General features: G+C 31.1%; 4 protein-coding genes across 4 annotated transcripts in view; 2 read left to right on the top strand and 2 right to left on the bottom strand.

Moving 5' to 3' along the window:
- The window catches only part of LOC132703412 (sodium-dependent dopamine transporter), a 30,911-nt gene extending 30,689 nt beyond the window's left edge, over positions 1 to 222 (bottom strand). Inside the window, exon 1 of the mRNA XM_060672658.1 lies at positions 130 to 222. The gene's annotated coding sequence lies outside the window, so the exon portion shown is untranslated. The remainder of the gene's footprint in view (positions 1 to 129) is intronic.
- Positions 223 to 1,605: 1,383 nt separating this feature from the next.
- Positions 1,606 to 2,951, top strand: LOC132703413 (small integral membrane protein 14). Its single transcript, XM_060672659.1, has 5 exons — positions 1,606 to 1,763; positions 1,819 to 1,910; positions 2,171 to 2,219; positions 2,639 to 2,787; positions 2,844 to 2,951. The coding sequence occupies exons 2-5, from the start codon at positions 1,830 to 1,832 to the stop codon at positions 2,877 to 2,879; spliced, it is 315 nt and encodes a 104-aa protein (XP_060528642.1). The 5' UTR covers positions 1,606 to 1,763; positions 1,819 to 1,829; the 3' UTR covers positions 2,880 to 2,951.
- Positions 2,952 to 4,087: 1,136 nt separating this feature from the next.
- LOC132703764 (zinc finger CCHC domain-containing protein 8 homolog) lies at positions 4,088 to 8,097 on the bottom strand. Its single transcript, XM_060673214.1, has 5 exons — positions 7,691 to 8,097; positions 7,018 to 7,604; positions 5,587 to 5,893; positions 5,060 to 5,236; positions 4,088 to 5,001 (listed from the first exon to the last, which is right to left on the bottom strand). The coding sequence occupies exons 1-5, from the start codon at positions 7,964 to 7,966 to the stop codon at positions 4,483 to 4,485; spliced, it is 1,866 nt and encodes a 621-aa protein (XP_060529197.1). The 5' UTR covers positions 7,967 to 8,097; the 3' UTR covers positions 4,088 to 4,482.
- A 33-nt stretch (positions 8,098 to 8,130) lies between these two features.
- LOC132703765 (coiled-coil domain-containing protein 12) lies at positions 8,131 to 9,010 on the top strand. The gene is made up of 3 exons (XM_060673215.1): positions 8,131 to 8,290; positions 8,345 to 8,635; positions 8,695 to 9,010. Exons 2-3 carry the CDS (start codon positions 8,396 to 8,398, stop codon positions 8,923 to 8,925), a joined length of 471 nt encoding a protein of 156 aa, XP_060529198.1. The 5' UTR covers positions 8,131 to 8,290; positions 8,345 to 8,395; the 3' UTR covers positions 8,926 to 9,010.
- Positions 9,011 to 13,834: the final 4,824 nt, after the last annotated feature.

The raw sequence follows: 13,834 nt of genomic DNA, 5'->3' as shown, positions 1-13,834 counted from the left end.
TTACTCGGTATTTAAGTATTTTTAATTTAATTTTAGAGTATCACATTGAGAAAGTGAACTAAACATCATATTTTCGTATGTAGTGCAGTATAGTCAGCAAACAGAATGAAAAACAACTGTCACACTTACGTGTTGGTTATTCTTGGCATCTCTCGCTAACGCCAGAAGATGGGTACTAGATGAAAACCAGAGTCTGTCTGGCCCATGCGAACTGCTTCTGTGCCTACTCTTAACTGTTGAAAAAGAGACGCGGGTGGAAAACCTTGGCGTCGCATGCGTCGACACGAGACCGTCCTTCGGTTTCCTCTCAACATCTTCCGCTGATCTGATTCGGCGAGAGGAGGTAAGAACCTTTCGAAGCCCATTTGGTATTCGTCGAAAACCTTTATTGGGCTAGTTTTACTAGAACATTCGTGTAGACGAGGTTTTATTTTTTACACCGGTCCTAGATTACTATGCTATATTTATTAAATTCTGGTGAACATTTTTAAATATAGATCTGGATTTTTTATTTAATGTTTTGATCAGAAAAGGAAAATCCTTAGTATTTGTTAAAAATATTGATTTTTGGTTCATTTGTGTTCATTTTGTCATAAATATAAAATAAAGCGTTTTAAATAGAACTTTTAAATGAATATGATGAAATGCGAAGAAACTCATGCAGTAAACGGGCCAACAACGTCACTGCAGCAGCATGATCACGCGCTAATCTGGGGCAATTAAATCAGCGATGTAACTAACCTTTCACGTTTTTGTTTAGTGAGGCACGGCAATTTGTGTTGTATTTGTCTGCATTTCCTTCATTGTTGAATACTCTGATGAATCCATAGTTACACGAAACCAAACGAACTATTTGTTTATGCAATATCAGCAAAATACGTCAATAATAATAATACCACCCATACAGGATACTCATACGAAAAAGACAATTTTTACCTCTTTCGTGGCATAATGGCAACATAGTGTTTAAAGATACAATTAATATAAAGCTGTGCAGTTTTCAAAAAGTTTTATTGTGAAAGTTGTTAATCAACTTTGAAAATTTTTATTAATTCTAAAAAAAATCATTCGACAATGTGTGCTTTGAAACAACTGAACAACTGCTTTTTTTTAAACTGAATTTTTCAGAACAATCGGAAGAAAAAAGTTAGCTGTAACAAAAGAATTAAAAAAAAATAAAAACCGTAGAATATTTTCGATATTTTTTAGGATTTATTTGTTTAAGGTTTGTTTTTTCTTCAAACAATTAATATAAAGCACTTGTTTCATACAAGAAATCACCTTTGATCACAAATTAAAACCAAATGCATTTTGAAATTTTAATGTATTAAAAATAAACCATTCTTCTTAAATAGGTGTATAGGGCGCTGTGGGCCACAAAATAGTTCCGTAGTAGTTGTCTTTTCTGTATACTAAAAATTAACCAATGATGAAGAAACTCATGCTGTGAATGAGCCAACAACGTCACTGTAGCAGCATGATTACGCACTAATCTGGAGCGATTAAATCGACCAACTACCTTTTCCACTGTCTTTGGTAAACCCTTTATTCTATGTATTTAGTTCTTTTCTTTGGGCTTTCTTTGTCACCAATCAGCTTGTTTAACGTCATTTCTTTTGTCTGTGGTTTTATCTATTATTAATTTGTAAATAGGGTAGGTACGTAATAAGAAATAATTATTAGTATGGGACTGGAGCAATAATTCTGTTATCCGCGCTTATGTTCTTTATTATTTTATAACCTCGGCCACCTGAAACGTTAAGGTATTGTATGTAATATTCACCAAGATAGTTTCTAAAATAGCTTTCTATTTTTCAGGAATAACAAAAATGGGCGACGACGCAGGCAGTTTCGATCCGTGCGCCTGCATATGGAATCATGAATTGGCTATGAGGCGCCTATTGAATGTTGTAAGTTGTTTTTCAGGTTTTTAAACCTTTGTCAGTAAACTGGAAATCTTTTTTCTACCCTTTATTTCCCCAAGGTCACAACAAACCAGATACTGTGTTATCATTTATTATAGAATTTGCAACATTTAAAAATATCATTAAAATAAATATAAAGAGTTCAATTACAAATAACATGGTCTGAATAAAAAATAAATGCTGCACAAAGTTATATATTAACCATACAAATTTTCGAAATGAACTAAACTATAATTTTTCCACAGCTTAGAAATTCTCAAGCTTTATGCACTGACACTGAATGCTTTGAAACTGGTAAGTGTAATTTCTTTTGTGTTTAAAAAACAATTGGAACCTATTATTTTTTAGTTGCAATTTGTAAAGTTGAGAATTCCGATTAGATTGAACCACAGAATTTAAAATTTTCATTATGTGACAGACTCTTTGATTTAAATGTCCATTGTAAGAGTCAACATTACAAATCTTCTAAATTTCAACGGTGATGAATTGAACCTGTTGATGTTTCGTAAATGATCAACATAGTAATGTAGTGATTCTGTTTGCCCACAAGATGATTGGTGAAACATCAAGTTCGATTCATCACCAACCGACGTAGTGACGCCCTGTTTATAAAAGTGTGGTTTTTTGCTTTTCGGTTTAGTCCCTTTTTAATTTTAAAAGTTAAATAGTTGCTTTTTAACATTTTTATGCTCTGAGACAAACTGTATTTGTAGGAGCGACACCACCCAGGACGAATCCCAATAACCCTGACAGTCTATTGATTTTGACTGTTTTCTTTGCTGCAGTTTTATTGTTGTATATGCTACGACCTCGAAATCAACAGATTCAACAGGATGTTAGGAAGCCAAGCAGAAATGAAAATGTATGATTTCATACAGCTTTAGGTTTTGGTTTGATTAGAATTTCTTGTGTTTTTAGAACTCAAATGGACCTCCACCGCCAGCAGTAAACTAATTGAATAGTATTATTTTGTTATACTTTACAAAAAGTGTGTTATTCATTTGAAAATATATTTTCTTAAATTGACAGGCATATGTATTTCAAAGTTTTAGAAACTATTTTATATATATATATATATATATATATATATATATATATATATATATATATATATATATATATGGATACTGTTTTGACAGACCTATTTGTTATGTATTGAGGGATTTGGTATAATTTTTATCCTTGATTGTTAACATTCCTTATCACACAAATTTTTATATTTTTCTGCACAACCTCAGCTTATATTTGTATATAAAATATTTACATAATTATTAGGAGTCATCAAATAAATCAATTAGACAATCTAATTGGTGTGAGTTTAGTTACCAACTCTCCAGCTCCTTCTGTATATTCTGTATGGTATAAAAGTATATTCTTGTAACATAGAAATCGTAAACTATTTGAATTATGACCTGTTGAATAGCGCCAACTAATACAATATTGGGAAACTTTTTTTTAGTTTATTTATTAGTCTTCAAACTCTTAATAAAAATAAAAGCATTAATAAGAAAATTTTAGTGTTTTCCATATAAATTAAAATTTAATATTATAAGTATTTAAAATAATGCAACATATCTTTACTGGTGGTCCCCAAGCAGTGGTTTCCAACTTGAGGGGCGTGACTGTTGCAAGAGGGGCATGCACTTGGTTCCTATATATCATTTTGTTTTTGTATTCTTTAAGATTTTTTTTTATTACATTTAAAATTATTTCTTATAGCAAATAATTATTTTTTTATATATTTTTACATAATATTGCATATTATTTTATAGTCCATTAAATAAATTATAATATCAGTTGAGTATTTATGAAATTAGATTGTTAGAAAAGTTAAGGGTGCACAACAATTTTTTTTAAAGAGAGTGCAAGAACAAAAATGTTGGAAACCACTGTCTTAAAGTGACACTTTATGCATGCTTAATCCAAGCATAACTGGCTACTTGAAAGCATAGAGTAGAAAAACGTATTTATATATACATACAGCACCCTGCCGCATACGGTATTTTATTAACCCCAGAATGTGCTTTTTTCAATTTCAAGGAGAATCCAATAAATAAGTCAAAGAAAATAATCACTTTTATTAATATTTATTAACCCCACAATGTGCTTTTTTCAATTGCAAGGAGAATCCAATAAATAAGTCAAAGAAAATAATCACTTTTATTAATATATCTCTATTACACAATTTTAGACACTTAAATACTCTTATATTGTTTTTTCTCTGTAGCAAAGTATGAAATACTAAATATTAATATATTTTTTCTTTTTTCAACTTTCAATTAACTAAAGTTTTCAAAAAACATTTTTACATACAAAATTTATTTACATGACTTAAAACAGGTACAAATTTATTAAACATGTACAGACAAGTATATGTGTATATTTATTATAGCCACTGGGGAAACCGTTGGATGGCATCATATGGTCACTCCATTTATAAATTAAAAATTCAAGCTATACCTAGCTATAACCTTCATGAAAAAGATTTAGGTAATTAAATTGGCTGAATTTCTGAACTACCATTTAATAAATGTTAATGTAATACCAGTTCATGACCTCAACTTTTACACTGATTTAAACCTTTTAACGTAGTGCGTACTTTTTGTAGCACTCCTGTCATTTGCTCATACTTACCTGTCGAATTTGGCAAATTCTCAAAGTTTATCACGGGGCTCACATCCTTAGAAAAATTATCAGGGTTCGGCAATGTACTATAAGGAGAACTACTTTTCAATATCGGAGTTCCAAATGTGCTAGTTGTAACACTACGCACACTAATGTTAGTATCGCGTTTGGTAATGGGAGTTGAACATAAATAATCCTCATTTTCGGTTTTTGTTAAATCTATTTCCACGGGTTCATTTGAATCTGTCTTTTTTTCATTTGATTGTTTCGGTTCTTCGTGTTCAGTCTGGGAAGTAGCTTGATCATCCTGTAAAACAGCAGAATTAGATACTTCATCTGTATCAATTAGTTGTTCCAATAGAGTCTCTTTCTCTTTTTCTAACTCATTCAATGATGGTGATGGTGCATTCAATAGAGATTCTTTAATTGTAAGAATCTCCTTCGACTGTAGCTAAAAAGTTGAGTACTGTTAACATAACTGTAAAATATAATATGGCCATTTCTCTTACTTCAGTGTCAGTTATTTCAATGATCTCTACAATTTCTGTTTCATTTGTCTTACTTAAATCCATATCTTGAGTTTCAGAATTGTCTTCTTCCTCCATGCACTGTTTTTCATAAAAGTCTATCATTATCTCTTTACTATAATCGCGTGAATAGGGTGGCATGTGATGATGTCTTGATTCCTTTTCCAAAAAAAAAATATGGATGAATGAATTCCAACTTATATATTATAAAACGTAGTCAATACAAGAATGCACAGCATAGTGCTACCATAATTTAAACATTTAATTATAAAAAAATTTCAGAAATCCAAAACAGGGTGTTCCATGCTGAGATGCTTATGACATACCCTAATAGCAACTATATTCATTAAATGTATCACATATATACAAACAACTTTTGCATTTAAAATGTTCATGTATATTATACACTTTGGACATTTTGTATAGTACAAATATCACCTAGTTAGTGTGGTTAGTTTGAGTTGTCAAAAATTAAAATACAAATTGTTTTGGGACACATATAGACTTACATCTTTAATATGTTTTTCGAGAGGAATGTTAAATCCAGGATAGTCAATTAGTTTTTCAGGATCCAACCCTTTAATATTTCTGGCATGAGTATTTTTAACATGATTGCCATGTATATCAAACATAGCCAAGTCAGATTTCACTATTTTTGCTTCCTCCAGCCACCCTGGAGGGTAACCCCATTCTCTCATTTTATAAAAAAACTTTGGTATTTGGTTCTTGTGCAAACCCAGTGCTTTTTGTAAATTCGTGGAGATCTTGCCAGGACAAAGATGGCTATATTTTTGGTCTCCTTCCAGATGGTATCGACTAAAACAGTTATTTCAGCTTTAATTACTTGCAAATTACTACTAAAAAATCAACACATAGGTATACACTATACATATAGATTAAGTTGGAACAATATGGGAAACTAGTATTAATTTTAAGAAAAAACTTATTCTTTATAAATCGTTTTGCAAAAATCATGAATTATAATCAAGACTTAAGTTAAATTTGATACTATACAAAACTTTTACTAAAAAAACTTGATCAGAACTAAAAACTAACTAACTAACCAAAACTAATTATTTAATATTATTTCTATTTTGAGTGAACTTCTTGTGATTATAAAAGTTATCCTATCCTAGATCACATGTAGATATGTATCTACAGGAGTTTTTCTTCCTCAATATAACCCATTTAAAATATCTTCAGTTATTTAACTTACACTGCAGATCTTTAGTTTTGATTCATTGTCAAAAATAGAACATTGTTACAACAATTGCAAACATAGATAATATAGTTGCTATTAAGGCAGACATGACCATGTTTAAACAATACGGCTATTGTTCAGAAATCGAATGATAATTATTTTTAAACTGAAACATCTCAAAAAAATCTAAATGAAATGTCGATAAACTATATGCTCTTGAAATCAGGAAAAAATATTTGTTATTTAAGCTAATAATATCTACGGAATTCCATTCAAAACAAATGATGTTGCTGCTATTTTGACAGCTTGCGATTGTCGTTTGTTTTTTCTGACATTTGCATAAGATACTAGAGCAAAAACCTTTAAACTTTTGTATTTAACTTTTTTCTATTTTTCAAAATTAACCCTGTAGGTGGGTATCAAAATATAATGTATAGCCCTGTACGTTGAAATAAATTTCAAAGATGAATACATTTTTTCATTGAAACACAGTGAAGAAATAAAACTAAATACTTTACCCCTTAGTAAAGATCTTATTTTTTCACAAACATTGAATACTAACGGAGAATACAAATATCTAGTTACTATATTTTAGATTTTAAAATATGAGATGGCTTTATAGAAAATAAGTTTTTTTCCCAAAATTAATAATAAACTTTCCCATATTGTTCCAAGGGACATATTGTATAAATCTATAAACTATGAAATAATTGTTACCAAAAATAATGAAAATGCTTACCAAGCTTTATTTTTGTTTGCCAACTTTTGTCTGTTAGAGTTGATTACACTATAATTTTTGGGCATGGGGCAATCTTTCATATTATGATTCTGACTGCAATTAAAGCAAGTTGAAGGTATAGGTCGTTTATGAGGTGCTTGTTCATCTTTTTTCTCAGCTTCATTAATTAAAAATCTAGACCAATATTTTGTTTGGTTAGCCTCATCCTCTAAACCTGGAGTAGTGTCCAGGACAAATAAGTCCTTTTTCTTTTTCTTTTTTTTCTTTTTCTTTCCTGACTGTGGTGTAACAGGCAGTTCTTTAGCCAATTCTTCATCCACTTCTTGAGTTAAGTCAAGACTGTCATCTATTATTACCCAGTCAGTAGGGTTCACATTGGCAGTCCTAGATAACTTAATTACAGTGTTAGCACTATCTTCTATTTGTAATTCTACAAATGTCTGAAGAAATTTCAAAAAAGGTTTCCTGTAAATGTCTGCTGCCTCTCTGTCTTTGAACGTAATAGTAATATATGAATCTTGTGAAGTATTATTATTCAATTTTGAATCAAATTCGGATACTTCACCTTCTTCTAGGATACTCACCTCCTTTAAGAAACAAATGATATATATTAATCAAGCAATGGAAAGTGAAGAGTTGTAACATAATCATGTAGGTAAGTTGAAAGACCTACCTTGATAATGTTTTCATCAAACTTATCTTCAATATCATTACGTATTTTGGGCACAAATGAGTCTTCAGATATATCAATTTTTTGTTCATTTTGGAGGTTACTTGGACTTTGGCTTACTTGCTTCTCATATACATTTGAATGGTCTGTCTTCTTAACTTTTGCTTCGGGCTCCTCTGACTCCGAATTTTCTGCAGATAAGTCATCTTCATTTACTTCAAAAATATTATTTGTATTAGGACTTTTTCTTTTTCGTTGACCGTTTTTTGAAGAATCCATTTTTTAGTCGCAGAACACAGCAGGTGTGTGATAAAGCATGGAAAAATAGGTACGAATATCACCACAGAGCACAAATGAATTCTCACATAAGATACACGAATTTACTTCAATAAGCCCTTTTCTTTGCTGAGATCTTTGCCCAAGCTTTCCAATTAAATATATAGTAGTATACTAAAATAGAACGGATAAACATGTATATAAATATTCCTAGCTAAGTGCCCAGGCCATGGGGGTTCTTTTTCTGGTGCAATCAAAATTATGAAGTTGTTTTTATACACTCTTTTGGTAAAAACTGGCCGATCGTCGGCATTTTGAGAACTACAAGTAAAAAAGAAAATACAATATTTTCACCCTAACCTTGATTTTGGTTCTCTATAGTTTAGGAGAACGAAGGAATTATAAAATTTAATATTAAAAAATTCGCAAGAAATGACAATGTCGGAAACTAATAATGAAAAAAATCTCGAAGAAGAAGCGCTCAAACGTAGGCAGCGATTACTGGCTTTAAAACGAAAAAGGGAACACAAATCAGAAACTGCTGAAAGTAACTCCAAAGTACCTGTTGAAGAGGTATTGCCCGCACCCCTTTTTCGAAGTTATAGGCCTGTAGATGATAGACTCCAGGAAAACGTTTTGCCAAACGAGAAACCTGAAGATGTTAGCTCTCAAGTAATATTTGTTTTTCAATAAAAGTGATATATTTTGCTTCAAGTCAGAATCGATTTCAGGTTAAAGATCAATTGGAGTCTGCAAAATCGGCGATTGTTATTGATCAGTTGGACGTGACCTCTTTGGCTCCAAGAAAACCAGACTGGGACTTAAAACGCGACATTGCAAAGAAGTTGGAAAAACTTGAGAGGCAAACACAGAGAGCAATTGCTGAGTTGATTAGAGAGAGATTACGAGAAAGAAAAGATTTGGCTGAGATCGCTAATGCAGAATCCTCTGATAAATCGTGAAGCATTATTGTTTACATCCAGAAGCGTTTAAATGTATTTTAAGTTTTATTTCATGCACAATAAACTCAAAATTATTGCTTTAAAATTGTATGTGAATTTTTGTTTGTAGTTTTGCCCTTAAAATGTTGAAAGCAATGTTTTGAACTAGGCAGATAGATATTTCTGTTATTGCACATCGGGACCGACTTTAATGTTTTTTGCTGTGAGGCAGCGCGCAATTATGTCCTGTTCAGACCTGCATAGGCGTCTTGTTTGCTCAGTAGTACAGTGAGTGCTTATTGCAAAAGTTGTGTAACTTGTGCCATTTTATTATCCTGACCATAGATTTCTGCCATCAATTATTGCATAAGGTTGTTAGAATATTTTTTAAATTTTTATTTTAATAAAAAGTAGATAACATGGAAATGGAATTAAGTGACTCTGATGAATCTATAAATAGGAGCAGGAGAAAGGCATCAACATACTTTCTTCCTCTTCTGTTATGTTCTCCAGAAGAAGAAAATGTGGTGTCTATATCAGAGAATGAGGATGGCGAGGAAGAATGGCAGGCAGTAAAGGAAATAACTTCAGTAATAAATGGAATATGGATATTTTATTTACTGATAGTTATTATACGAGTGTTCCTTTGCGTAAAGAACTATTACAGCATAATTCATTTATCTGTGGTACTGTAAAAATGAACAAAAAATTTCTACCACTTCAGGCAAAACAAAAACAAAAACGTGTTGAATTGATGCATTTGTGTGTGTAAAATTTCTGAAATGGACTGACAAAAGACCAGTTTGCATGTTAACTACCTCAAAAAATCGCCCATGTAAATTTGTGGAAGGAACAAATGGCAAAGTAAAACCGGATGGTGTGTTTGATTATAATATTGCAAAAAAGGGTGTTGATTTATCAGCTATCAACTATCGGGTTATTACTGTTGTTTGAAAAAAACCATTAAATGGTACAGAAAAGTAATAATACAATTAATATGCGGAACTTCCTTCGTGACTGCCTGGTATATTCATAAAAGATGGAGCATTAAAAATATGAATATGTTACAATTTAAAGAAGTTATTATTGATCACCTTTTGGCTGATCAATAAATATACTGTTCTATACCGTCATGTAAACATGTTCTTCAATCATATGAGAGATCTGGGAGAGAGTCACGTAAACGCTGCAAGGAATGCTATAAAAAATTTTCCAAGAAAAAGGGCATAGATTATGCCACAAACAAAACTACAAGAGTTAATACTGATTGTGGCCAGTGCAAGGGCCAGACAGCACTATGCTTGGAATGTTTCAACAAATTACATACAAAACAATAGTTCATGTAGTTATAAATAAAATACTATTTAAATTTTTTGCCGAATTTGAGTTACATTTATAATACTGTAAACTTATTTATATAACAAGTTATTGAATATAATTTTTATAAAAATAAATATTTTTGATAAATAAACGTTAAATTTTCATTATTTCTAACAGAACCATTGACGGCGCGTACTGGTGGTACGCGCCGTCCAATGAAACAGTCTAGCGCGGGCTACCAGTGGCCTGCGCCGGCGTGAACGTGTTAAAGAACACTCCTCTATAATTTCATTGTACCTATGTGTAATTAAAAATGATTGGTTTCATTGGTTAATAGTATATTATGCAATAAGTTTCTTCAGCCACTCATTTATTAAACACTCGCAACACTGTCCTTTGTACCAAATCAAACTCGTGACTAAAATGACTTTTATCAAAGTGTTACATACTACACTTTTTCTAGGACCATTAGTTTTTGGATACATTTTTGCAAAACTGCACGAATACACTCACTGAGGGATGTATATAGTGCCAATCCATACAGACAAATGTTTAAAAGACCTGAGGTCTTGTGGCAATCCAAAAAATTAGTTTTATTATTCATGCTTGTTTAGTCACAAGTTTGAGTGATAGGATATTTTCAGTAAATTTAAAACACTGTTGCTATTTTGGCACCTGTCACTTCTGTTTATGACGCCACAAGTCACTTAGTGCAAAAACCCAAAACCTAATGAAACGTTAGATCAAATTGTAATATGTTCTGATGTTTATAAAACTTGTTGCATAATAATAATGAATAATCATTTCTGCTTTTGAATTTTAGTTTGTTTATTTACGAAATAAAGTTTTCATATTATTATTTAATAAAGTAGTTGCTACATAGCTATGCATCATCTTCATAAATTATTTCAAAGCCATATAAGCATCGCTGACACATTTTCAATAAATTCCAAAAAAAATTGACACCCTCAAACCAAGCTTGCAGCGCCTGCAAAATCTATTTCGCAAATGATTTTTGCATCTGTTGCATAATTATTCGTAACCATCTAGGTGTGCGCAGTGAAAGTCCTCTTCGAGGGCGAAATAAGAACCTACTATTTTTAATTGAATGAAAACAATTATTTTTTGGATTTTTGTCTAGTATGTAAGTCCTATAGTTTTACAATTTTATCTTGAACAACCGTCAAGCCCACTTTCCCACAGTACCTTTTTTATTTTATCAACTAATTGCACTAATTATTGTTATTATGACAGAATCCACTAATTTTAAAAATTGAGCGTGAACTGTCTGTCATTTCTTACCCATTAAAATTGGTAAGCACAAATTAATCATCTAAATGATCAAAGCTTAACCGCATTTTTGTGTAATTTGTCAAACCATTATACAGGGTGGTCCATAACGTATCCGCCATAGGGCAGCAGGTTATAACAATAAATGAAATTAAGAAGATTAGTTTATTATAAATGTGGGGGCAAACCTTAGTTGTTAAGATGCGGTGCCGAAAATTAAAAATATTAAAGCTATTAAATTCATTGAGAGAAGAGGTGAATGACAATAACAATTTGTTATCTCAATATTTATGGAAGATTTTACAAGGTAAGGTTGGTTCAAGGATCCTTTATACTTTAAATTTAGAATTTGGAAATAATCAAAAAACTAAAGTATGAATAAGTAGAGAGTTTCGCGTTTGATGTGTTTGATGTAATTGAAAAATTGATTTCCAGATTTTTGGCTTGCGGTGTGAGTATTACAATTTTATTGGTATCTATATATCAAATAATTTATAAAGACACGGTGTTGTCGAAACAATTGTCATGTGAAAATAAATAATTTCGTGAAAATCTGACCTTTTGGTTCTTATTTATTTTGTTAAATGGATTTTCATCAAGTAAAAGCCACGTCAGTTCAACAGGATTACTGCATTAACTGAATGACATGTAATGTGACCTTCAATATTGACAAATGTCAAAATACAATCCGTAGCTAAAGTCTATCTCGACTGACGACCACAGTTGATGAATCTGATTATTTAAGGTGACACTTTTCGTATATTTGATTGGCGCATAATTGGGAATTTTAGAGTAGAGAAGAGAAAAAGCTTTATTGAAGCAGGGTCCGTCCACAGGCAGCACAATATACTTTGAAATACATGCAGTGAAATGAAAACATAATAGAAAGGGCACTATATTGTGGGAAAGGTAAGTTTCCCATATAAAAAATTGTTTTCTTATAACTATTAAACTATTACTTTTAATAAGATTATACCTATATATACCATTTACTATTAAGTTGAAAGGTGCGTTGAATATTTTTTCAGAGAAACACAAATTTTCCATACTTAAAACGTTACAGCGATTTTTTAACATTTTTCGCTAACCCCATGTAATTCTGAAATGGATACCCATGTGCAGTTTCTACCATTATCCCTTTTTTGAAAATCGAGCGATAGCAAAGGGGAGAATCCAGAACCCTTATGTTTTAGATTTTTTATATAGGTTTTTATTTGCATTTACATAGAAATGTATGAACTCGATAGACCTATTTATTTACTATTGAAAGTTATAGGAAGCAGTGAAAGAACTCAGCTGCCTCAACTGTCATTTATTTTTAATTACTTCCAGCTTTCGTCCAAGGTTGTAGACTTCATCAGGAAGATATAATATGAAAAAATTTTCTATTACATTTGACCAGCTGACCATTATTTTTCTACCACGAAAACAGCATTTTTGTAAGCAAACAAATTTTAATTTTTCGAATACTTTATATTCTAAATGATGTAAATTGATCGAGAGTTGGTGACATCTTATGTATTAAAATTAATAAATAAAGGTTTAAAAACGTGGACAATAACAACTAGGATTTTTACTAATATAAAATTCAATTCAATTTAATTAAAAACATATAGAATTACAAAAAGTAATTAATAGACTTCTAAATGACGTTAACTTAAGTAAAAAAGCGGTTGTTTTGAAGTCAATTAATTACCTGTTGTTATATGTTTCTAATTATGCTAACAATTTTATATTAGTAATAAATACAAGAAGTTACTTTTCATTTTTATATATAAATTTAATTAATTAATAAATTATTTCATTAATTTTCCATCATTTAGAATATACAGTTGGCAGAAAAATATTAATCGTATTTTCATATATAACTTGACAAAACTCTTTTTTGGTTGGTATTATTTTCAAACTTTGGTTGCTTGTTTGCAGTTTTGGTTGTAGAACAATAATGGTCGAATATAATGGAATGTTTCTCCATTTTTTTATTCTTCCTGATGAAGTAGTCAAGAATAAATTACAGTTGTTTACTAGAAGCACCTAAGATCTTTCATGGCTTCCTTCAACCTTCAATAGTAAATATGTCCATGTCCATCCGGTCTGTTTTATAGAAATATCCTAATTCGACCATCCTGTACTTTTAACTACTTAAAATCAAAATTTCATACTGACGTTATGTTATTTAAAGTGCCCATTGACTGCGCTATCTAGACAAGGCGAGGAATAGAAAGCCTTTCCTCAATAAAAAGAAGATTCGAAGGAAACCGAGCGCGTCATGCGTACAAGCGTTCCGGTCTTATCTCGGCGAGTAAAAAAAGGAACGACC

The sequence above is a fragment of the Cylas formicarius genome, unplaced genomic scaffold, assembly GCF_029955315.1.
Source record: "Cylas formicarius isolate icCylForm1 unplaced genomic scaffold, icCylForm1.1 PGA_scaffold_6__28_contigs__length_40554024, whole genome shotgun sequence".
Classification (NCBI taxonomy): Eukaryota; Metazoa; Arthropoda; class Insecta; order Coleoptera; family Brentidae; genus Cylas; species Cylas formicarius.
Note: the sequence above shows the minus strand (reverse complement) of the source record. Positions and strands in the feature narration are given on the sequence as shown.

What these genes read in the sequence shown, in the direction of transcription:
- LOC132703413 (XM_060672659.1), top strand. Translation starts at nt 1,830, where the DNA reads ATGGGCGACGACGCAGGCAGTTTCGATCCGTGCGCCTGCATATGGAAT. An exon ending in TGAGGCGCCTATTGAATGTT is followed by an intron (nt 1,911 to 2,170) that starts GTAAGTTGTTTT and finishes ATTTTTCCACAG; the next exon opens with CTTAGAAATTCTCAAGCTTT. An exon ending in CACTGAATGCTTTGAAACTG is followed by an intron (nt 2,220 to 2,638) that starts GTAAGTGTAATT and finishes CTGTATTTGTAG; the next exon opens with GAGCGACACCACCCAGGACG.
- LOC132703764 (XM_060673214.1), bottom strand. Translation starts at nt 7,966, where the DNA reads ATGGATTCTTCAAAAAACGGTCAACGAAAAAGAAAAAGTCCTAATACA. An exon ending in TTGATGAAAACATTATCAAG is followed by an intron (nt 7,605 to 7,690) that starts GTAGGTCTTTCA and finishes TGTTTCTTAAAG; the next exon opens with GAGGTGAGTATCCTAGAAGA. An exon ending in GCAAACAAAAATAAAGCTTG is followed by an intron (nt 5,894 to 7,017) that starts GTAAGCATTTTC and finishes TAACTGTTTTAG; the next exon opens with TCGATACCATCTGGAAGGAG.
- LOC132703765 (XM_060673215.1), top strand. Translation starts at nt 8,396, where the DNA reads ATGACAATGTCGGAAACTAATAATGAAAAAAATCTCGAAGAAGAAGCG. An exon ending in CTGAAGATGTTAGCTCTCAA is followed by an intron (nt 8,636 to 8,694) that starts GTAATATTTGTT and finishes AATCGATTTCAG; the next exon opens with GTTAAAGATCAATTGGAGTC.